This window comes from Otolemur garnettii, unplaced genomic scaffold (genome assembly GCF_000181295.1).
Source record: "Otolemur garnettii isolate 467f Iridium unplaced genomic scaffold, OtoGar3 scaffold00072, whole genome shotgun sequence".
NCBI lineage: Eukaryota > Metazoa > Chordata > Mammalia > Primates > Galagidae > Otolemur > Otolemur garnettii.
The window spans coordinates 271829-298572 of record NW_003852467.1 but is presented as its reverse complement, the minus strand read 5'-3'; the positions used below and the strand labels follow the sequence as shown (position 1 = coordinate 298572).

The window sequence follows — 26744 nt, the reverse complement described above, 5'->3', positions numbered from 1 at the left end:
CAAATGACATGAAATTTATGTGAACAAGCTTGATGAAAGTATTTCAAAATGTATATGAAAACACTACACTGTACCCCATGTTTGCATTAATGTATACAGCTACCATTTAATTTAAATAAATAAATAAATAAATAAATAAATAAATGTGGAGGTAATGTGGGAGAATTATTCACAGCAGAAAAAGGCTAGAATTGGTATGAGGAAGGGATTAAAACATTAAAAAACCACCATCAATAAACAAGCAACTCTGTCATTGTCAATATACAGGGAGTTCTCTACACTTCCATGAAGTGGAAGTGAAGATTTTCTATGACTTAATGGCATATACTCAAGTTAGCCACAGAAAATGATCTGAGCCTGGCCTGGAAATGAACACAGTGAGAGCCTACCTTACCAGGGTAGAAAGCTGCCTGTGAGTGTGATTGGAGGAAAACTTGCAAATATACCTAGACCACACAATTTCTCATTAGTATTTGGTGGTCTCATTCTTCCAAAAAGGCAATACTATAATCAACAGATATAGGAAAATTATTTAAGACAAGGGAAATAAAAAGCATAGTACAGAGTTTGTTACTTTCACTTTTAAAGCCTAGAAAAGTAAATTTCAAAATGAAGAATATAGCTGTCTTGGGTCTTGTGTAGTTTACAAGCCTGTGGTGTAATTAGAAGAGGGGTATCTAGGGTGAGGGGAGGTATGCTTGCTGGGAAAAGGGGAGGACCAGCAGCAGAACACTCTGGCCTCAAGTCTGGGATCAGAGTCTTTTGAATCCTGTTTTAGTATCTACCACAATAAAAGTAGTAACACAGAAATTATTTTTAAAATTCACCTCTTAAAATTTACCTTTTCTTATGCACCTAAATATATAATAGGATGTGGAAAATTCAATAATTTGGTAAATTAAAAATACCTTTACCTTAAGGGAGTAATATACTTAATAAAATATGATACTGAAAAACCAACTAAGAAAGTGTTCTTACCTTTCTTTATGATTCATTTCAATAAAAACGTAAAGCAAGTACACTTTATTTAATCCTAGGCTTAGAAAGCCAAATGTCAAAATAAATTAGGTTTCTTTAAAACAAAATTTCTATGTGAAATTCCTTTTAAAGGCATAATTGTTATTTTCTCTATATAGATCTAACTTGAAAGAACTTCAGTTGCATTGATCCTTTTTCCCCCTCCTGAAGGTAGTGTTTTCCTATTGGGTTAACAAAAGACAGGGAAATAAACAAACAAAAAATCATAATAGAAGAAATGCTGGAAATCTGTAAATTAAATTCTAGCCTTGCAATTGAAGGTGGGGTAAGGAAGGGGGAGGAGTTTAATCAGCTGCCACCTTACCAGTGCAATGTAGGGGTATACGGCACACCTCCTAGGGGAAGGACTCAACTGCAACTCGGACTTAACTTTACAAATGTAAACAATGTAACCTAATCATAGTACATTTGCATTACTCTGAAATAAAAAAATAATACAACATAATAGATAAATTCAAGCTCTACTACTACACAGTGCCATGCTCTTAACTAAATCAGTTGGATTTCCTGGCCCTCATTTTCATCATTATTGCAACTAAAAGGGGCAATATGATCCTAAACTCTATGTGGATTGGATATGCCATGACTTCAAGATATCACCAGATTTCAAACAAGACTTCAGCAGTAACTAGCAGTATCTACTAACATACTGTAATCCTACAAAGACCACTGTTGAGGGCCTTCTGACAGATGTTTCTCCTTTCATCTTTACTAAGAATGCCCTATTTTGTGGGTGTTCCATATCTTTTATCAATGACTAGTTTACATGGGCTACAATCCTAGTTAATAATATGCAATGAGAAATATGCTGTGGGGTCATTGAGAAAGTTTTGTCTTCTAGAAAAAGAAAAGCACAGAAGGAGGTGCCACCTAGAAAGCTCCAGATATACTACGTAGCTGCAGGAAAGCGTTATGTGAGAATGTGAGCAGAAGTTTGGGATTTATTAGTGTACATACCTAAAATGATTCCAGCAGGTTGAGGTTGTGTGAGCAAAAATGAATCTTGGATAACTTGCTTGAAAAACTGAATAACTATCCTTATAATGTTCTATCGCTACATAAAACATTGAATGTATTTTAAACCACTTTCACTCATAAATTCTGATATTCTGATATTTAAAGACGAAGGTATCCTACCTGATTTTAGGGTTAATTTTAGGTGTCTCCTTGACTGGATTGAGGGATACTTAAACACGAGTCAGTGGACTGAGAGTGCAAGAGATGCCCTAAGCGTAGGCGGGCACCACCTAATCTGGTGGGAGACTGGCTACGTCAAACAGGCCAAAGAAAGGGGATTCTCTCTCTCTGCTTTCTCTCTTCTAGACTGACAAGCCTTTCTTCTCCTGCTCTTAGACATCAGATTTTAGGGTCTTCTGATTTTAGATAGTAGGAGTCGCACCAGGGGTCTCCCAGGGACTCTGGAGCTTTTGGCCTAGGACTGGGGGCTGCACAATCAGCTTCCTTGGTTCTGAGGCTTCCAGACTAAGCCAGCTTTTCTGCTGCTCCAGAAGCCTATTGTGGAGCTTTTCTACCTCTCTGGTCACGTGAGCCAATTCCCCCTAATAAAAGCCCTCTCATTATCCTATTGGCTCTGTCTCTCTGGGGAACCCTGAATAATACAAAGCCAAAACCAAAAAGGAAATGAAAGTTTTAAGGGTAAAGTGAGATTATCTATTCATTCTTAGCCCTCATCACCACTCATTGACTTATGTGTAGTATAGTGGTTCTCAACCTTTCTAATGCTGCAATGTATTTTCATTGTTAAAAAGGGGCCACGACCCACAGGTTGAGAACCGCTGGTATAGTACAACCTCCATAAATGTTTATTTTTATATCCTTCTTGGCATGATGGAATAAAACATACATTCTATGTTGAAGCCAAACAATTCCCACACAATTTTTCATTTAAATATAAATCATGTGGTGAAAAAGAGAATGTATAATAACTGTAACTTCCTGCTGTCAGGAATCTAAAGGATAAAACACTGGCATAGTAACTTATCCAGTTACAATAAAGGACATAATAGGGAAGAAATTTAAGCATTAATAAGTCCAGTGCTGAACTTTACCTGATTCAAACATGAGCCAATAAAAGTATCAGAATTAATTCACTATGGATAAGTTAATTTGAGGGCGATATTTTTTAAACTTGCCATTTAATGTGGTTGGTAAATCTGAGCTGATAAATAGGACATTAAAACTAGCTGATAAATGATTGATAATTACCTGCTAAGTTAACTGTCAATTTCTTCACTTATCAAATATTGGACTTTTTTTACATTTTTACCTAGTAGATACTTGTTTTTTAAAGTATTTTTGACTGCATTATAAAATAAGTATCTTGAATTAACATATACGAGGAAATCAAAAAGCAAAGGAGAGGTCACAATTTATGATGAATTATTTTTTCTAAACAAAGATATTTTAAATTTCTTGTCAACTCCTACCAAGCTCTTAGGGGCCAGCTTAAGCACCCAGTGTCCTATGCAACTTTTCCTGGTATTCTTAGTAGGGTGACTTCTTGTTCCTTTGGTGACTCTTATAGGACACTGTTTCTATGTCTGGTGTGGCATTTGCTGTATTCTGTGTATCATACTTTTTTCATGTAATTTAGAATTAGTAGTCTGTAGCATCTTTAAAGGTATGGGTTTAGTTTAAGCTTATCTGTACCCCCAAATGGTTTACTCAGTGTCTTTCATGGAGGAGGTAAAAAAAAGTTGTTCAATTCACAATGTTAATTCTTCAAAACCAAAGTATTTTAATAGAATTTGTCCTCAGAACTCTGCTATAATAAGAGATCTCTCTGACCAAATTTTTTTATTGCAATTTGTCTTTATAATTCTAGCAGTAAAAAAATAAGAGTTGTGGCGGGCGCCTGTAGTCCCAGCTACTGGGGAGGCTGAGGCGAAAGAATTACTTGAGCCCAAGAGTTTGAGGTTGCTGTGAGCTGTGACACCACAGCTCTCTATCAAAGGCAACAAAGTGAGACTCTGTCTCAAAAAAAAAAAAATTGGAATGTCAGGCTGGGTACAAAGTGACTTTAACATGCAAGTGACTTTAATACAAGGAAAAAAGTAAGCAATTATGAAACTCATTTTTCTAGCAGGTATAAAATACAACTTTATATCAACCTGCATTTGGGCATGAGCATCATCCATCTTTCTAGATCATAGAATAGAAAACTCAGAGTTGGTCAGTTCTCTTCCTGGGCCCTTCTTTTACAGCCGGTCACCAGCTCTAGCAAACCATATGACTTCCCTAGATAAGCTTATTATTTTTAGTCCTCATTGAAATGATAAGTAGAGAAAGTAATTACTGTCCTCCTTGCCTAATTGAAATTGCATTCTGATTGGTCTGGGTCTCTTTTCCCGTTCACTTCTCCTTTTGGTTCATCCTGACTATTGGTGCAAGAATAAAAAGCCTTTATTCCCATGACCACATGATGGATTCTACATTTTATGTTTTTTTATACATTCCCAGTGACACTAAATTAAATGAGAACATTATTTATCTTTTAACAGGCAGATAGATATCTTGATAAATCATGAATTTATATATTCTTCAAAGTCAGAAATCATTTATTGTACCACATTATTATCTTAAAGTAACAAAGAGCTCATAAAGTATGAGTAATTTTTGATTATTGTTATTGAAGATTTCATGTGACAAGTTGAATTGAATTATAATTTGGAGGTCAACATATAATTAAAATGTACATTGTCATTGTGACTTCTACATAAATATTTATTTTAAAACCAAAATTAAAATTGTATTTTTCACTACTAAATTATAAGATTATAATACAACCTCTTTCTTCGAATAACTCTGCCCTTTTAGTTCATTCTTAGACCTTGGGTAATGATAATAACACACTCAAGCTTTATTCTTGTGATTTCAGATAACTGGACAAGAAGTACTTTCTTAGTATCCACAGCTGAATATAAATAATTACATACATTTTAAAATATCTAGTAGATTTCTCTGGAGTCATATTTCAATTTCCATATTTGAATAGTAACTTATGAAAAGTCTGTTTCAATTCAGTTGAAAAATTAGGAACAAATCAATATTAATAATAAACTAACTATTGTTAGTTAGTCTATTGAAACTTACAAAATGTCTTTAGAACATGTCATATAAAGGAACCCACCTCTATGTTCATGTCAAAGCCAATTTCACGAAAAGCATTTAAAACAACAAGGCCATTATGTAGATACTGTTCTGGACAGTGTGGTCTTGTGTACATATTTATAAAATGAGTCTCAATCTGGAAAAGACAGTAACAAAACCTTTTAGTAATGGAACAAAAACTTCTGCTTTTAAAAAGTGTTCTTTGTAGTTCAGCTAAGAATGATTTAAATATTAACATATGTTAGTAATAGATTATTGCTATCAAAATGCAAGAATAACAGGTGTTTGACTCAAAATTAAGACATTTAAAGGAATAAGTTTACAGAAATGACACTTCAAATTTTAATCAAGTCCTTTCAAATAACAGAAGACTGTTGTGCATAAAAACAATTCTTACCAAAAATGGGCAGTAGGCTCCCAGCTGTGTTGCCAAAACAAGCCCATCTGAAAGGTCTGTGTCAAAATTTACTATCCATTTTTCAGATGGTATAATGTCTGTTTCAAAAAAAAGGGAGAGTAAATTTAACAATAGTTTTACTTTGTTCAAAGATATCTTAGTGGAAATTTGAGCATTAGTCAAAGAAAACTTTGCCTTTACTAGAAAAACAAAAAGCATACTGTTTTGACAATAAAAACAAATTTTGAACTTAAGAGGTTTGATACTATTAAAGTTATCCTAAGGCTTTATAAGCAACTTCAACCTTTTGCTATTATTTCTTTATCAATGAAAAATATGCTACAATACATATAGCAATAGAAGAGAAATCCAATAGTTCAAAGTTAGCCATTTCATTGAGTGCCTAGATAGAGGTTCAAATGTTTGATCAATGATCATCAACATGGGTAAGGAGGCCCAACAGGCATGCAATTACTTGTAACTCTAGAGTATTTGTACCAGTTTCTGTTTGTTGCAGAAATTACTCCACATGAAGGTTAAGTATGTAGAAGGGAAAAATTATGGGTTAAAGAAACAAAAGCTGACCTGTAAAAGACAATACAAGATGGAGGGGTAATAAAAGGAATTCTCAATTACAGACATGATTACTATGGGGAGATTGGAACAAAATGTGAAAACAACCGGATAAATGAATAACTGAAATACTGGCCTATACTGAGTATAGGATGATTTAAATAATGGAAACTATTGCTGTGTTAAACAAAACATTTGCTTTTATAAAAAGTTTCTCTGTGATTCCAGAGAAAAAAGTTATTTACTTCCTGGTGTAATGTAATCATTCCTTAATATCCTATTTACAATCATATCACAAATACTGCTACTATCCTGACCATTAGAAAGGGTAATGGTTTTTCCTGAGGATGGGATGAGGACAGAAGAGAACTAAATTGTAAATCACTGGAGTTAGGCACAGCAACATTGATAAAACAGTTAGTGAGTGGATGTGTATTTACTTAAGTGATTGTTCTATATTTTTAAAATGCTAAATTATATGTCTATGAATGTATGTATATACTTAAATAATATATTTTATTTTAGTTTTTAATTTTTTGTTCAATAAGTAACTAAAAGTTCCAACCATAAAGGTAATGAAATTTTAATTTAGTCAACTTGTGACGATGTTTTCAGTGATAATAATTCCCACTTGTCAGTCAAGAGACCAGACTAATTTCCAACACCCACACAGCTGACTTCCTTCCTTTTATTAGAATTATGCTGACATAAAGAAGGGATTTTGGATCTTTTGTTCACTGCTACATCTCTAATCCCTAGAACAGTACTAAGAATACAAATTGGGGATTCATAGATATTCGTTAAATAAATGGCATTTTTAGTGGCTCTGTCCTTGTTATAATTATTTAAAATAAATTATACAAAAATCAGATACATTCACTCTTTTTTTCCAAGTTATTTTAGGGTCTTAGTTTTTATATTTAATAGTTTTCCTGTGTTTAGAATTCATTTTTGGTATGCGGTATGTAGTAGAGAGATAACTTTACCTAAACTCCAAAGGGTTAGCTAATTGACCTACCACTATTTTCTGAATGAACTAGTATTTATTATGGATTTTGAAATGCCATATTCCTCATAAATAATTTTGTTATATACTTTCCTTGTTCTGAGTTCCCTGTTGTGTTCAATGCAATTGTGAATATTATAATTTTTATGGATATTTTTCTTTATAATCTGTTTTCTATAAATTTTTCTCTGTATTATTTTTTTCAAATTTCTATTAGAACAATGTCAATCATGGAAATCTTGCACATGAATAAAGCAACCAATTTTACAAATAGTAGTGGAGAAGGGGAAGAGATTCTTAAATTAGCACATATTAAAGTACAATAAAAATATTGCTCTTTGCTGAAGACATGATCTTATATCTAGTAAACCACAAAGATTCAACCAACAGACTCCTGGAATTGATAAATAAATTCAGTAAAGTCTCAGGCTATGAAATCAATGTACACAAATCAGTAGCTTTCTTATATGCCAACAACAGACAAGCTGAGTATCGAATAAAAGACGTAATTCCCTTCATCAGTAGCAACAAAGAAAATAAAATGCCTAAGAATATACTTAACAAAGGAGATGAAAGACCTCTGTAGGGAGAATTATAAAACACTGAGGAAAGAAATTGCAGAGGATACAAACAGATGGAAAAATTTATCATGCTCGTGGTTCAGCAGAGTCAACATTTCTAAAGTAATTTACAGATTCAATACAATCCCATTAAAACACCAATGTTATTCTTGGCAGATCTAGAAAAAATAGGTCTATACCTCATATGGAACCAGAAAAGATCTCAAATAGCCAAGGCAACTTTACATTATGAGAACAAGGTGGGAGGTATCACTTTATCAGACTTCAAGCTGTATTGCAAAGCTACAGTAACCAAAACAGCATGTTTTATGTCTGTTTTTTGTAACCCTCCTTAGTGCTACTTATTTTCACTTAATTTATTATATATTTTATTGGGGAAAATACAGTTTTATAAGATACAAATCTTGAGAAGTTCAGCATATCATATGAAAGGTAATAAAACATTTTATCTCTACTGTTCTCAAATACCAATATATCAATATACATCTTTTAACTTTGTTTTCTAAAGTGTTTCATAATGTAATACCTGCAAATTAACAGCAAGTGTAATTCAAAGTCTCATTTTAAACTGCTTACTTCTTACTTCTAAAATCTGGATTAAATAATGAGGGTTGAGTATAAAAAATAATTTATTTTATGTTGTCAAACACAGTCTACTGTGAACACAACAGTTTGTATGTAGTTGAAAGAGAGGAGCTTAATTGCAGCTAAAGAAAAAATAACTATGTACATTGTCCTTATTATAATCAATACTTATAATGAAGAAAAATGCACAGCTATATTAGCCACAGAAACTTTTCAAAAATAACTTAATATTCTTAGGCTAGGAATTTATAAAGCTTTATCCTGCAAAAGTAGAACAACGGAGTACACACCTGAACCCTGAGGCTTGTCTATCTGTGAATATCTACATGTCTCAGTATATGAAGCTAATGTGACTTAACCCCTCAAAAAAACTAAGGAAACACTACACTTAGTGATTTCCAACATTAGCCTCATATAATACGTAATCTGTTTTTCTAGTGAAATTTCACTTGATCTCAAATAATTATTTACAAGATTTAAGCAGTGTCACCTGTATCTGATTCTTAATACAGTTGAAAATGTCAGCCATGATTAGTACTATCTTTTATTTCTAGAGCATCTCTACATACAAGGTTGGACAATTAAGTTTGTGAACTCATCCTAGGCAAAGTGTTATGTACCTCATTGGTGAATATCACTATGGTCACCTTCAAAGTACTCCCCTTGGGAGGCTATGCACTGACACCAGCACTGAGTATACCCTTCAAAGCACTTTTTCTAGGATGAGTTTGCGAACCTCAAATTGTCCAACCTCATACATTTTTTATCATTTATTTTTCAAAATAAGTGAAAGAAGCATTTACATGTGAAGAATCTTTTCTTGACAATGTTAAGCAGGCCTCCTTTTTGTAAAACAGAGAGTAATGTTGGATTTAGGACTAGAATCCATTGATTCTGAGTGTGGATCCATGGCTTTTCTATCATCCCACTACAATTGGCAATAATTTATTTAAAGAAACAAGTAACTTCTCACCTCTGTGACAATCTTTCCATATAATGTGACGAGTATTCTCATAATTTGTATTTAGCCAACTAAGTAGAATTCTTTCCGAATGTGAATAGATATTGCTGGATATGAAACAAGGATTGATTTTTGGTGTAGTTAGCCCAGATCTTGGAGGCATATTGCTGTTGCCATATGGTACAACTCGGGATAGAACCATAACCTGAAATTGAGAAAGAGAGTGAGATAATCTGAATTAGACTCAAATGGAAAAAATAACAAATTAATATTTAAGAGTAAATGGAAAAATAACAAGTATATAAGTAGAAGAAGCCACCAGTATTTTATGTATCCACTCAAGACTGAAAGAACAGATCAAATGTATTTCACTAATGCTCATTTTAAATTCTTAACTTTTGCTTGTATAGCATTTATTCTATAAGACACCACAATATATAATTTATATGAGTCTTATTACCCAATTAAAAAAAACTGCATTTAAGTACAGTTCTATTAGACTGTCAATTCATTTATAACTCAAAGGTGTGAAATGCCGTTTTTATTTCTATGCTGGCTCATGCAACTTAGAAAAATAAAATTTTCAGAGTCTAAGTAACATTTTCAAGTCAATACTTATTTTGGCATTGATACTAACTGAAGAGGTCTATTTTTAAGATGACAAAAGTGAGCTGGGCATTGTAGCGGGTGCCTGTAGTCCCAGCTACTTAGAAGGTTGAGGCAAGAGGATGGCACTTGAGCCCAAGAGTTTGAAGTTGCCGTAAGCCTCGATGACACCATGGCATTCTACACAGGGCGACACAGTGAGTTTACAGGAATTTGCAATTTGTCATATTTTTTATCCTATATAGTGAAGTGTGGTGGCATATTTACATTATATTTGCCAAATGTTTTATTATGAAGCAATACCTCCATATTTTAACAATAACTAAGCAATGTTCAAATTCAGTAGAGAACTCTGCATCTGATCAGTAAAGCACTATAGTACAGAGCTACTAAAAGTAACAATCTATTAGCAGTTGGTTCCAGGATCTAGATGAGATGAATAGCTTGTGATCTGCTACCTCACTATACAGATGTCAGGACTTTCTTAATGAAGGAGTCAAGTATTAGTTTAGATTACAGTACACAGTACAAGTTCAGCTCCTTGGTTCATCTAAAACCTTTAATATACAGTTCTCTAATGGCACAAAAGTAAGAGGAAAACAATTTGAGTGACATATGCTATAGAGATACTCTTGATACACTATCCATATTCCCTCAGCATTCACCTCCACATTCTGAAGGGCGCTTTTGTGAAAACCTGCAAGTCTTTGATGGAGGGATCTTTTTTCTGACACACAAAAGCACACTTAGCTTACCGAAGGGAAGTTAGGAGTGGCAGAGGATAATGACTCAAAACAAAAAAATCTAACAAAGATAATAAGAGAATTGGTAAATACTCCAGATCACTTAACACTCAGTTGGAATAAATGAGATGTGCTCTACAATGTCTCCCATAGATCCTCAGAGGGACAGAGCTCCAGCTGCCCACAGTGGAACCTGCTTGAAACCACATTTGTTATTGGCTTCATTATATTCTGTTTCAATTCTCTACTATTTTTTAGTTAATATATATATACATCATATATATATACACACATATATACATCATATATATATACACATATATATTTCAATTCTCTACTTTTTTTAGTATATATATATATACACATCATACACACACACATATATTTTATATATATATATATACATATATACATATATATATATATTTTTTTTTTTTTTTTTTTTTTGCAGTTTTTGGCCAGGGCTGGGTTTGAATCTGCCACCTCCAGCATATGGGGCCAGCGCCCTACTCCTTTGAGCCACAGGCACTGCCCATAACTTTTCATTTCTAACCAGTGAAATGCATCTTAGCACATCTCAACATTGTTTACTTTTTCAAGTGAAACTGCCAGTCCACTTCTGATTTAAAACCGTGCCTGGTGCTTTAGATAGAACACATGGAGAAACACAACTCCCAGATGATCTAACTGGGAGCAAACAATAGTATAAATATTACCTTATATATCTGAAGAAATACATCTGTCCATGCCCGTTTACTCCGGGCTTCAAAGTCAGCCATTTCTGCAGCCGCAGAACATTTCTCTGTTTTTTTGGAACCCGCAGGTATAGGACTATTGGTACACTTTAAGAAATAAAATAGTAAAGCATTAATTTGAATGTTAAGGTAACCTAAGTAAAAAATTTTAAGACTTAGCATATAAGTTTTTTTTTTAAATACACATGTGCCAATAGTACACACTATCAACATAGGTAACTTTATGAAGCACAAAGTCTCTTATTTAGGTACTATTTATTCATTCAGTGCATCTAATAGCTCATTCTGTAGTAGAAGGGGCAAAACAACATGCTAAGTTCTTCTGAACCACAAGCCCAAATAGAGCCATACACTTTAGGCCACAAAACCTCAGCAGAAAGCTGGAGAACAGACAAGCACTTGGTTCTCCTACACAATTCATGCAGCAAGCAGAGTGACAGTGCCACAACTAGAGTTGCCTTAAAGCCTGCAAGCTCCTCAAAAATAATTCCCCTCGCAGTAGGTTTCCAGGAAATGAACTGTGTATCTTAAGAGAACGATTTATTTCTTCCAAATTTCTCTCTATTCTCTCCTTAAACTAAAGGAGGGAAGTGGCAAGTGGTAATAAAGTTTACAAGTATTTTCCTTGAAATATATATGTTCTAGAAATTCATTTTAAGAACAAAATTTACATAACTCCATCTCATTCTTCATTTATAAATTCTTCAAAGAAGCAATTACTTATATATTTAAGAAAGCTATGTAATCAATTTTTTGACAAATGTATGGAAAGTATGGGTTGTCCAGAAAAGCATGAGCTATAGAATATTTCATATGTAAAAATCAGAGATTCTGAAATGGGATCTTCTGACAAAGACCAAATACCAGTACATATAATAATAAATGTGTAGATTATTCTGAGAAATTATATTTCCTTACTGTAATTTCACTCCATTTTTTAAAGTCTTCAGGTTCGAGTAGAAATTCAGGGAGTATGTGGGAAACACATCCTCCTTGGGCACTAAAGTTAAAAAAGAAAAACCCAAATTATTTTAATATAATACAATTTATCTGTCATTAGGATTGAACTTTATTTCAATTATTTTGGCAATGTCATATTTTTGTATCTGTTGAATTTTAATTTTGAAATTTAAAATTTTGTTGAAGCTACTGTGAAGGATGGGATGGATTATTGTTGTTAAAATGTCCATACTACCCTCAGCGATCTACAGATTTAATGCAATCCCCATCAAAGCACCAATGCAATACTTTGAAGAACTTGAAAAAATAGTACTTCATTTCATATGGAACCATAAAAAAACCCAAATTACCAATGTAATTCTAGGAAATAAAAATAAACCTGGAAGCATCACATTACCAGACTTCAGGTTATACTATAACAACTATCTATCTATCTACACACACACACACACACACACACACATATATACTATAACCTGTATACATCTATATGATCATGTATAATCATATACACATTTTTATCACTGTCAAATTTCTTGAAATAATTTTATCTTAACTCTTCTTACTCCATCTCCGTCGCTACCAAAGCCACTGTATAAAAATCTACTACATTTTGGCAAGAATGTTTCTTGATGGAGATTTGGGTTTGGGGATCTAAATTAGTGAGGATAGAACACCACTCACCAATAAGCATTTAACAGAAAAGAATGCTATATCTAGTGCTCAACTCTGGAAATAACCTCAAAGTTGGCAGTCCTACGCTTACTGAGAAACGTAGGGGAAAACAAAGAAAGGAGGTTTAAGATGATTTTTGAAACTCAGACCTTGAAGATAATATGAATGAATGAGAAGAAAGAAGAAAGGAAGGGAACTCTTGAGGTAGGAACAGTGATCACAGTGCTAGAGCTGTTAAGTATGATATGGCCCTGAGCCAGGGTAAGCTACTGGAAAAAAAAATCATACTGCCTACATAAAGCTCTTTTGTTTGGAAATAAAACATTTTCCTTTCTCTTTGGTTTTCAGACAATTACTTTACTCACATGTATTACTCCTATGAACCTTCATTATATTCAAATAGCTATAGGTTTAAATAAAAATCTAATTTTAGTGTAATACCACTCCTAAGCAAGAACAGTCAACCTAAAGCCTGTATAGGAACACATGAGGTATTCTCCCCCGTAAGGTGAAATCTTGTGGAGTGAATCAAAGACAGACAATTCAGAGACATATGAAGAAACTGGAACACTTCTTTGTTTCCAAAGCAAATACAGGATTTCAGAAGGAAAGCATCATTTCTATCAAATGCTACTAAGAGTCGAAGGAAAACAATCGGGAAACCATTAAAGTGTAAGCTTCCTGAGGAGATGTTATTTATTTGTATATTCCATAGAATCCAGCAGAAAGCATACCTTAGGTAAAAGCTTAAGATGAAGAATGCATTTTTTTTGCATTTTAAAGGATGATGCTATTATTAAGAATTGTTTCTTTCTTTTTTTTCATTTTAAATAGATCTCAAGGCCTAAATTCATCAGTCCATAAAACAGCATTTATGTTTATATCTCGTCAATAGATTTTATGCCTGGTCAGTAGTTTCAAAGAGTTGCTTTTCACAATTGATTTGGTTATAGTTTTACATACCAGGATTTCCATTTAAATATTTCTTCCAAGTTAACACTCAGTAGATCAGAAGATAATTACACATAATGAGCTATTAAATTCTAAACTTAATCTCCTGAAATTAGTTTTTTAAATATTCTAACTTAATCCCTAAAAATGAGTTTCTCATTTATTGCACAACATAGATATTTCACTTGTACAAAAGTCTTCACTGCTGTGTCATCAAGTTTAAATGGGAAAGCTAATAACATTTGTGATTATTTTGAATTTGAATACATTCATTTCCATGATGAAACATATGCACATATCTTGGAGTAATGATCCAGTTTTATTAACCATATTGCCACTTTCTGAATGTTAAGTAATTTTATCAGTCAATATATCCTGATAGGCATGTATTTGCTGATAAAGAGCAAATAAATCTGAATGGCTTGGCTTTAACATCAAAATCATTCTTCCATACCAGCATCCTCACACCATAAAATGTCAAAATAGAAACGACTCATGTTAATGTCAACACTACTGGGAGCTGTGCCAACAAGACTCCTACAAGAACAACACAGCTATCACAAGTACCATGGAGTTTAATTATGCTATTACAAAATTGTTTGATTTATATAATACATACATGATAAGGATTCATTTAAGTACCCAAACCTCCTGCTTTTGTTCACAGTTAATGTCCCCTTAGATTTTAAGAGCATAACTTCCTGAAATAAACACATTAGAATTTCTGCCTTTTGGAATTATAGAGTTTACCTTATTGAATCAATCATTAAGGATCAAACATAATAAGTGATAAAAGTAAAAGAAAAGTCATTTGCTTTCTATTTTAAACTTAGAAAAATATAATTTCCTTTCAAGATAATAAATTTGAGGGCATAATTATAAGTACTTGGTTTCTGACACTTTTATGCAAACAAGACTTTCATTTCTAATAAAAGAATGGATTTTTAAAATCAGAATCCTATTTTAGTGACGGTTATATCTCAAGAGTCAATTCTGACTATGCCACTAGTGGTTACTATAAATTATAATAATTTAAGAATATATCTTTTTCTTTTCTTTCTTTCTTTTTTTTTTTTTTGAGACAGAGCCTTAAGCTGTTGCCCTGGGTAGAGTGCTGTAGCATCACAGCTCACAGTAACCTCCAACTTCTGGACTTAAGCAATTCTCTTGCCTCAGCCTCCCAAGTACCTGGGACTACAGGCTATTTTTTAATGTAGTTGCCATTGATGTTTGGCAGGCCCGGGCTGGAATCGAACCCACCAGTTCTGGTGTATGTGGCTGACACCTTAGCCTCTTGAGCTACAGGTGCAGACCCAAAGGATATATCTTAGGATATGAAATCTCACAGCATAATTTACTGCATTTAAATTAACAACAGCAATAATAATCTACTACATGTCATGTAATATACAGTTGACTATTTCTAATTATTTTATTTACCAAGTAAATTTGGGAATTATTCTCTTCAATTTTACACAGATTGAACTGTAAATCAAAAATAAAATCCTAAGCCTCTCATGGAATGAATAGACCTCCTCTTGGTCAAGGGGATCTCAAAAAAACCTTAAGACAAAATTCCGAGCCATGATGGAAAGGTAGGTTAGACAAGTTTCTTTATACCCCTTCACTTCTGGAGTTTAAACATACCAGCACTAATATTAAAATAGAGATAAGACTGATAAAAAAGATTCTTTATGGCAATAAGATACTAAATTGCAAACAAGACATAAGGCCATGCAAGGAAAGATTAAGTCTGGACTTAAAAACCATACAATCTCATTAAGTGGGGTTTTTTTTTAATTAAGTATAATGTGGCTTACTTTCCAACTTAACTCTGGCATAGCATCACATAGCAGATAGCAGACCCTCTTAAGAATTCCTTTCTACTGACTCAAGTCTTTAAGCAAAGCTTTCTTTCCTTTTTTTTTTTTTTTTTGATAGAGTCTTACTTGGTTGCCTTGGGTAGAGTGCTGTGGCCTCATAATTCACAGGAACCTCAAAATGGTTCAAGTCATCCTCTTGCCTCAGCCTCCCAAGTAGCTGGGACTACGAGTACCCACCAATGATCTACTAGTTGTTTTTTTTTTTTTGTTTCCTATTATATTTTTTAGTAGTGTGTGTGTGGGATGTCTCACCCTCGCTCAGGCTGGTCTCCAACTCCTGAGCTTAAACCATTCACTCACCTTGGCCTCCCAGAGTGCCAGGATCATAGGCTAGGTGTGAGCCACCTCCCTGGCTGGGAAAACATTATTTCTTTAACCAATTGCAAATCAAAGAATCTCTTAACCCACCTGTGACTTGTAAGCCCCCACTTCAAGATGTCCCACCTTTTCAGGCAGAAACAAGGTATAACTTCTATGTATTGATTTATGATTTTACCTATAATCCCTGTCTCCCTACAAGTGTATAAAATCAGACTGTAACTCGGCTGCCGTAGGACTACTTACTTAAAGTTACTTGGTTTTATGGTGACCTGGACTATGGTCACTCATTTTCAGCTCAGAATAAACAACTTTAAATTATTTAACAGAGTTTATGTCTGATAATAAAAGAGATGGAATAGCCTGCATCTGCTTTATTCAAAAATCATGCCCTTCTCAGTGAACTCTTCCAAGATCACTTCTTAGATCCTTACTTCGAAATATTTTCATTCTTAGATGCAATCCCATTATATAAGATATCATAATGGCTATTCACACATAAGAAGGGTATACAGTTTTTAAAGATTTTAAAAAATGTAAATCAAAAGTAGAATTAAATTTAATTATAAGAGGATGTGAGTTGATTTTCCTAAATGAATTTACTTTGGTGAATAAACCATTCATTTAAAAACTCAATAGAATTGAAAAATAAGAGTTATAGCAATTTTACATTCTTGTCACATCTTGCTTTATAGTTAAAATGTAGGGCACAAGATGTTTATATTCTGCTTCTGTTTTAGTCTTTATTATGCAAATTATAAATAAAAATCTTTATTTTTCAATGAAAATTAATCAAATGATAAAAATGATTATTGATTACAAACCAGTGAAATTGTATCAAAGGTTATTTGGTGCTGTGTAAGTCTGCTTGGGTGCCATAACAAAATTGCACAGGCTAAGTTACTTAAACGTCAGAAATTTATTTTCTCATAATTCTGGAGGCAAGAAGTCAAAGATCAAGAAACCAAAATATCGTGTTTCAGCTGAAGACTCTCCTCCTGGTTTGTAGATGGCCATTTGCTCACTGTGACCTCACATAACATTTTCTATGTGCCCTTAGTGAGAGTGAGAGAGGGAGATAGAGTCTCTTCCTCTACTTATAAGTGCTATTAGATTAGACTCATTTAAACTTAATAACCGTCTTAAAAGTCTTATCTCCAAATATAGTCACATTGGGTATTCATACTTCAAGATTTGAATCTGGAATGAGGTACACTTCAATCCATATTGGCACAAAGGACAAGAAACATTAAGTATAATACTGCCAATATATCCACCCATACAAAATTTATGGTAAAATGTAACATTCAATTACATGATTTTTTTTTCATTTACACTGTATCTGCTATTGTTATGGTCTGAAATGTGCCTGTCCACAACACTTGCATGTTGAAATCCTAAATCACAGTACCTCAGAATGTGACTGTATTTGGAGTTAGAGTATTTAAAAAGGTCATTAATGTAAAATAAAGTCATTATGGGGGACCCTAATGCAGTTTGGTTGGTTCCTTATAAGAACGTGAAAACTCAATTTGGCTGTTGTTCTAATAAGATGAAATACAAACACATAGAGAGTCACCAGAGGCATGTGCACACCCAGGAAAGACCATGAGAATACTTTTCCTTATACTGTAAATCCAATAATTCATAAAAATGCTTCTTTTCTATTAACCAGTGTACATTTTCCTACAGTGTGAGATAGATAGATATAGATACATGGTAACATTAAAAATAATATCAAAGTGTGCCTATCTATCCATCTATTTCTCTACCTACCCAAGCCATAATCACATGCTTTAGTTAGCACATCCAGGCTCTTACCTTAGAAAGTCCAAAAGTGAGGAATGTTGCCAATGAAGCTGAAGTACACGTTCTTTGTTATCCATAGGTAATGACTGACTTGAGTTAATTCCAGGTGGGATTTTTCCACACAAATGGATCAGCACATCGTAAATGGTCTTATTGTATTTGGAAAAGTCACTATGTTGGGAGATTTTTTTGGTTGATGAGGCTGATGAGTAGAATTGTATTTTATATACATCCCTATGAGAAGAAGACTTTAATTTAAATATGGCACACCCCCAGTGATGGGCTCAACTACAACTTGAATTTTACCTTAGAAATGCAAACAATGGAACCTAATCATATGGACCCTCATACTAATCTGAAATGAAAATACATAAAAAATAAAATAAAGAAAAAATTTTTTTAAAGTCTCAAAATGTCATGGGAAAATATGTTCAATCCAATAATTAAATAAAATTATATTAAAATTAACTAAGAAATTCCAAAATACAGTTCAGCTGCCATTTGTTAGTCAAAATTAGATTTTTTAAATATTCCCTAATATTTCTTATATCTTGTTTAAACACACATTATTGCCTAATGTTGCAATTGTCAAGTCAAAGTATTGGATTGTGAATAGACTGAATTTGGAGAAAGAGAATAAGGATTGAACTCTGAACCCATTACCTCCTAGCTATTTGATTATGGCAAGTTATTTATATTCAGAGTCCAATTTTGTATTCTGTGAATTGGAAATAATGTCTATTATAATTTACAAGATAAATTTCAAACATTCATAACACATGTACATACAACAATAACTTTACGTGCATTTTCCCAATACTTGCAATTTAATGGTGAGAAAAGCATAACTTGTACATTGGTTTAATAAGTGAGAATTTTTCCTTTAAAGATAAAATCCACGGATGTTATAATTTTTTCTATTGTTTAAATAAGACACTGCAATATTTTCTCCATAGTACCACTGCACCATTGTGATGCCTGATAGTTTTTGAATGGACTAAAAATTCCAACCTATTCCTGTTGTCTTATAATTTATCAAATATCTTATACTATATCATCTAATTGGTTGTTGTCAATGAAAGTCACACATGTACCACTGGTTTAGACTGACAAATTAAAAGTATCCAATGGGCCATTTTGAATAGCATTCTCTAGTTTGGTACATAGGAAGTTAATATAGCATAATACAGGAGAGAGTCCATTGTATTGTATAAAGGGTAGACTATCATTGTTCTAAACCTGGCTTTGCCATGTACTGTGTGACCTTATACAGGTTACTTAAGCTTTCTGCTCCTCAGCTTCCTCATAAGTAATGGATAAAATAGCTCTCTTATATCCTTACAGTTACTGGCAAAAAAAAAAATCAAGAAAATCAACATCATCATAGGCTAAGATGAATGCAAATAAAAATAAACAATAAAGAATAAAAATAAGACACATTGGAAACCCAGATGCCATAGTTGTAGGACACAAACTTTAACTGGCATAAAAGGAGACAGACAGAATGGGACAATCAAATAATTGGAAGGGATATTATCTGAAAACTTCTAAAATTACCAATAAAAAATCAAGCCACACATGAAATAATTACTATGAATGCTAACAAAAATAATTACAGAGAAGACTACTGTAGGTACATCATAGCAAATCTTCTGAAAACAAAGCAACAAAAGAGAAAATCTTAAAGGACTCCAACAAAAGAAAATATCTTAAATGCGGTAACCCACAGGATTTCTTAACAGAAACAGTAGAAGGAAATGATTACTCTTCAATATGCCAAAAGGAAAAACTTTTTCATAGTTTGGTATGGCGTGAAGCATTGTGTTTACATGTACTGCTATGTTGCAGTAGACATTTTCTGTTTTCCTACAACCATATGAAATAAGACGCTTCACTTGTTTTGAAGGTATGTATAATTTCAGTTTCAAATTACTTTTGTGTTATGGCAAATCATTATTCTGCTGAGAATTTCATTTAAAAAATAACAAAATTGTGTGTGGTTTCAGATTGTAGCCAATGGGGTGTAAGCAGCTGTACTGTGGCATAGCCTCAGAAAATGGGATAGAGGAAATCGGGCACAATTGAACAGTGAAAATGTGTACAGTTTGTTGGATGAAGAGTGATGATGAGTCATGTGTTCAAAAGTGATAATGAAGGTGAATTTGAAAATGAAACAGGTGAAAAAGAAGATTTAGAAGGAGTTATAGTACACTAGGATGTGCAAGTGTCAACATGTGAAATAATGAATTTGCAGGAAATGTGGAAACAGGTTACGCCACTGGGTATACAACACTGCCTCTGAATTTTCATAGGAAGTTGGGACAAAGATTCCTGAAGGAATAATATTACTGCTAGAGGTTTTTGAGTGCTTCTTTTTTTTTTTTTTGAGACAGAGTATCACTATGTTGCCTTCAGTAGAGAGTGATGTACCATCACAGCTCACAGCAACCTCAAACTCTTGGACTTAAGCAATTCTTTTGCCTCAGCCTCCCAAGTAGCTGGGACTACAGGTGTCCGCTACAACGCCTGGCTATTTTTTTGTTGCAGTCGTCATTGTTATTTAATTGGCCCAGGCCAGTTTTGAAACCATCAGTCTTGGTGTATATGGTGGCTCCATAACCACTGTGCTACAGGTGCTAAGCCAGAGTGCTTATTTTCCTCAGAAATTACTGGACATCACAGTGATTATGCCAGAGTTATTTTCAAGGTTAAATCCAGAGGAGGCAATGAACCTCAAAGATTTTCAATGAAGTTCAAAATTGTTAATTACAGGCCCTCTACGGGCACAACTAGGTTCCCCCAAGAATAGAATATCAGTAACTTGCATCAACAAGTTCAACCTGTATGTTCCTCAAGAGAAACAATTAGACAAAGCTGTGCATAAGACTGCTCAGGGAATATCCAGAGGTGAGCCTTGTGCAGTACAGCTAAAAATCCACACTATACAAATTAGTCATGTCAGACTCTGTGTGAGCAAGAACAAGAATTGTTTTTCTAACTATCACCAAAAAGTGAGCAATACCTGGTTTCCCAGTGGTTTTAACAAGGAACCACATGCAAACATTGATTATGCAAAAATATTTTTGCTAAAAAACTTTGTAAACATATTCCATAACTATATAAATTTAAGATTAAAATAAAAATACAATAATAAAATGCATTTACTTCTTGGTAATCAAAGGGTTAATAAAGGACATTCTAACGGGAGTTTCGCATATGTAAATCAATAAATGTGATTCACCACATAAACAGAAGTAAAAACAAAGACAATATGATCATCTCAATAAATGTAGAGGAAGCATCTGACAAAATCCAGCACCCTTTCATTACAAAAACCTTCAAAAAACTAGGCATAGAGGGAAAATATCTCAAACTTTTTAAATGCCACATATGACAAACCCACAGCCAGCATCATACTGAATGGAGAAAAGTTGAAAGCATTCCTCCTAAGAACTGATAAAAGACAAGGGTGCCCACTACAACCACTTCTATTGCACACAGTGCTGGAAGTCCTAGCCAGAGCAATCGGAAATAAAGGGTATCCAAATTGGGAAAAAGGATGTCAAACTATTACTTTTCACTGATGATAACATTTTATATTTAGAAAATCCCAAAGACTCTACCAAGAGATTATTGAAATTGAGAAATAAATTAATTAAAATTTCAGGTTACAAAAATCAACGCATGCAAATCAGTAGCGTTTTTTAATAACAATCAAGCTGAGAGTCAAACACTCAATACCATTCACAATAGCCACAAAGAAAATAAAATACCTAAGAGTATACTTAACAAAGAGGTGAGGGAGCTCTAGAAGGAGAACTATGAAATCCTGAGGAAAGTAATCATGGATGGCACAAACAATCAGAAAACATATGCTCATAGATCAGTAGAATCAATATTGCTAAATGTCCATGCTGCCCAAAGAGATTTACAGATTCAAAGCAATCCCCATCAAAATACCATTTAAGATATTAAATTATTTTAAGATTCTTTTTCAATTTTTAGAGTCCCTCTATTTTGGAAACTGAAAATATACTCATGCAGAAGGTTCAGTGTATTTATGATTTATCTTTCCAAATAAAGAAGCCACCTACCACTATCATCAATTAAGTAGTAAAATGGCTAAGGGAGGAAACTATTTTGAAAATAAGAATTATAAAATATTTTATTCTCACATTAATGGGTAGAAGTGGAAAGAATTCAAGGCACTCTAATCAGTTTTTATAACCACTTTCATTTTAACTCAGTCTAAAGACAAATTTTCATGACTTTGTTGGACACTGTTAACAGTATGAATGGGAAGGATGCCCAGAAATGGAGGTGACACTTTATTTTCACATTAAATTTATCACTGAGATTGCCAGCAGCTCAAGTGGCAAAGTCAAAAGCATGATATATATATATAATTTGTTTTTCTTTTTATCAAATGTTTGGATATCAAGCTTGGGAAAAATCCTTCAAAGAAAGGTAAAATATAATTAATGAAATATAATTTGGAAAAGTGCTGTCTTGGAAAAGATGATATTTTTTTTTCCTTGAGGCAATCTCACTTCACTGCTCGGGTAGAGTTCCATGGTGTCATAGCTCACAGCAACTTCAAACTCCTGGGCTTAAGTGATCTTCTTGGCTCAGACTCCCCAAAAGCTGAGACTACAGGTGCCACCACAATGTCCTGACTAGTTTATCTATTTTTAGTAGATATGGGGTCTCACTCTTGCTCAGGCTAGCCTCGAACTCCTGAGCTCAAGCAATTCACCTGCCTTGGTCTCTCAAGAGTGCTAGGATTACAGGCATGAGCAACCGGTCCCAGCCCAGAAGGGATGAATTTTAAATGGACTCTTTACTGCCAAACAGAAGGACGCTTGGTGAATACGATTAATGAAATCAGAAATATATAACACTATCAATATAATTAATATAATAAATTAAATTTAATAATATTATAGCTAATATTTACTGAACATTTACTAGTTTCTAAGGTCTGTTCTGATGTGACTTATAAGTATTACCTCTTAAACATTACAACTGTAAAGGTAGGCATTATGATTATCTTTTTTTTTCTTTTTTTTTTTTTGCAGTTTTAGCTGGGGCCAGGCTTGAACCCGCCACCTCTGGTATATGGGGCTGGCGCCCTACTCCTTGAGCCACAGGCACCGCCCATGATTATCATCTTTTTACAGATAAGAAAATGGAGGCATACAGAAAATATTTTCCTCATTTTAGATGCTCTTATTACGAATGGTAAAACATTCCACTAGTGGATTTTCTGTGATTTCCATATAGTTATACTGAATGGGAGGTTCTAGGATGGAAAGATTAGCTTTGAAACAATTTGAACCCTATCCCAATTCCCTGACTGGTATTCTAGGTATGTTGTAGTTGCAGGAAGATACATGCTAGAGTGGAATCCTGGAGTAACACCTATATGCACTGCAATGACTTCATTCAGATGAAGTGGGATTTCCAGTACAATTCAATTCTAGTATTAGTTTCTCAGAGATCTCCCCAGTGTTATTTAGAAAAAATGATATTCCCACAGTCCACCAGTTCACCCAACCTGACATGAGTAGACTATAATGTTTAGTAAATTTTTTGATGATCTCTGAAACATACATTGTGTTTTCTTTTTTAAATTATAAATTACATTTTCTTATTTTAGTCAATGGCTATTTCCATCTTTTGGTGATTTGGGCAAAAGCTAAAAAGAAATTATATCTAAGAGCCTCTCGGGATGGAAAACAGACCTATGCTCAACATTATTAATGATCAAGGAAATGCAAATTTGAACCACAATGAGATATCACTTCACACCTATTAGATTGGCTATTATCAAAGATGAAAGATAACAAGTGTTAATAAGGATGTAGAGAAAAGGGAATGATTATCCACTGTTTGTAGGAATGTAAATTAGTATATCTATTATGGAAAAGTGTATGGAGGTTCCTCAAAAAAACTAAAAATGGTCTAATCATATGATCCAGCAATCCCACTTCTGGGTATACGTTCAAAGGAAGTGAAATCTGTATGTTGAGGAGATATCTGCACACTCCCATGTTTATTGTAGCACTATTCACAATAGCCAAGACATGGAACCAACTTAAGTGTCTATCAATAGATGAATAGATAATGAAAATGTGGTATGTATTATACAATGGAGTACTCTTCAGGATTTAAAAAAAAAAAAGAAATTCTGTCATCTGCAACAATGTATGTGAACCTGTAAGACATTCTGCTAAGTGAAATAAGGCACAGAGAGACAACTGTCACATGATATCAATCATATATGGTATCTATAAATGTTTATGTCATAGAAGTGGAAAGTAGAATAGGGGTTACCAGATGCTTGAGGAAAAGGAAGATAAGGAGATGTTAGTTTTAGAGTATAAGGTGGCAATTAAATGAGAGGAAATGAAAAATAAGTATTTCAGGTGGTGGATATGTTCACCAACTTGATTCAATCATTCCACACTGTATGGTACACATACAGACCATAGTATAACTGTGTATCCCATAATTAAATATACTTATAATTGCCTCCCCAAAGTGAGAAGCCTCCATAAGTTTCTTAATTCATTAGGTGGATTCTAAAATATTTTTAGGAAGAAAATCATTATAAAAAGCAAAATAAGAGTTAATAAAGTTTTCATAATATTAATAAAAGGAAATAGACCAGGAACTAATCAATAAATGAGAACTCTCCTCAAATACTTCCTTTGGCTTATCCTATGCTACCTGAATATCTCACAGATCCACAAGTGACCTGGGTCTTACTGCCCTTGCTACCACCAAGTAGTATATGTAAGGAATGATATTACCTGGGATACACACCAACAAAGCAGTGTTTAAGACAGCCCCTAGCTTCATGTTCAAGAAAGGTGATGCACAAATGTCTCAAAAACGTTTCAATAATTTTGAAAAACCCCAAATCTATTTAAGATCTATATCATAACCCACAATGGATTCCAGTATTCCAGGTAATAAATCTCATACTGGATGACTCCCCAGCTGGAGGCTATTATATATAAGGCCAGGCAATTTAATTTCTTGCAAACATGTATAACATTAGAATTCATGCTTTCCCAGGACTTTAAGCTTCATTTGATCCCAAATCCCAGACTTAGACTGTAAACATCTTGCTTATTCTACAACCAACTACTTCATTCATTATATATGAATAAATAAGAACAAAACATCAGAAATATTTAGGGAAAGGCATCATGTGGGAAAAAAATAACCCAATAAAAATTTAAAAGAATAAAGATTGAGGAGAGTTAACACAGTTTAAAGAAAACTAGAATTTAGGCATAAGCTCATACTATAAAAGAGATATTTGAGAAAGCATGTGCCCATAACACAAAGCAAGATGCTATTATGAAAGAGATGGCATAAAGAAGGAAGAAAGGAAGGAGGGAAAGAAGGAAGTGAGGGAGGAAGAGAGGAAAGGAGGAAAGAAGGAACAAAGAAGGGAGGAAGAAAAAGTTAAGGAATAACAGAGAGCTCTTGGAAAACAAAGCTAGAAATACCAATTTAAAATTTTACAGAAGGGCCCAGCATGGTGGCTCATGCCTGTAATCATAGCACTCTGGGAGGCCAAGGCTGGAGGACGATAGCATGAGCTCAGGAGTTCGAGATGAGCCTGAGAAACAGCAAGACCCTGTCTGTATTAAAAATAGGAAAAAAAAAATAGCCAGGAGTTTAAGGTTGCTATGAGCTAGGCTGTTACCATGGCACTCTAGCCTGGGCAACAGAGTGAGACTGTCTCAATTTTTTTTTTATATAGAAGACTAGAAGAGGAAGAAAGGATAGCTACAAGAAAGTAAGAGACAGAAAAAGATAAGACATATAAATCATAATCATAAGGTATACAAAGGATCAGAATCTACCTAATAGGAGATTCAGAAAGAGAGAATCAGCCCGTGTGTAGTGGCTCATGCATGTAATCCCAGTGACTAAAGTGGGATAACCGGATTGCTTGAACCCTGGAGTTTAAGACCAGTCTGGACAACATAATAAGACTCTTGAGTTGAGACTCTTTTACTAAACAGAGAGAGAGAGAGAATGGGGAAAAAATAGAGAAAACAGAGGGAAGAAAATATCAGAAAAGGAAGTAAGACACATAGTTAAAAGAAAGACTGGTTTTCAAAATAAAAGTATCTTTAAAAAGGCCAAATAGATTGAATGACAAAAAAGATCCCCACGCTCACATTTTACTGCAGCAAATTGCATAATAGGAGAACAACCGAAGTATAGGAACCATAAAAGAATTCTAAGAGAATGAACACATTACTCACAAAAGAGGGCTTCAGACTTCTCATTAGAAACACAGAATGATTCCAGATGATGGGGGCAATGCAGGAGACACTAAAGGAGGGGATTCAATTGTCAGCAATAATACATGACCTTGAAGATCTCTTCTTAGCCTGAGAGTCCATGATTCACAAATTCCAAACCAAGAAATGGCTCCAAATAGGACTGTTACCTGGAGAAATCTCATCTTTATTCACAATTTTGGGGTTGGGGGCAGCTCCCCACTGATCAAAATGGTACATTTCCAACTCTGACAGCATTCACACCCTTAGGAAACAACCAGACTGACAATGAATCTAATTAATGGGAGTATAATATAGAACATTTACTAGAAAATCATCCAAGAATACATTATAGGAGAGTTTAAGAAGTTTATATTATTTCATCCAGTGATCCTACCTATGAGAAATTTCTTATGTAGTATTTAGTAATGTCTGCTACCATTTTTTTTTCTTTTTTTTTTTT

The 26744-nt window shown here is 33.8% G+C and overlaps 1 protein-coding gene across 1 annotated transcript in view; it reads right to left on the bottom strand.

The window, feature by feature from the left end:
- The window catches only part of CFAP47 (cilia and flagella associated protein 47), a 296774-nt gene that overhangs the window by 163929 nt on the left and 106101 nt on the right, over nucleotides 1-26744 (bottom strand). Inside the window, exons 30-35 of the mRNA XM_012807582.2 lie at nucleotides 17985-18206; nucleotides 12295-12376; nucleotides 11338-11463; nucleotides 9285-9477; nucleotides 5567-5664; nucleotides 5189-5305 (exon numbers count right to left, since the gene is read on the bottom strand). Of these exons, the coding sequence (XP_012663036.2) occupies nucleotides 5189-5305; nucleotides 5567-5664; nucleotides 9285-9477; nucleotides 11338-11463; nucleotides 12295-12376; nucleotides 17985-18206 (838 nt within the window). The remainder of the gene's footprint in view (nucleotides 1-5188; nucleotides 5306-5566; nucleotides 5665-9284; nucleotides 9478-11337; nucleotides 11464-12294; nucleotides 12377-17984; nucleotides 18207-26744) is intronic.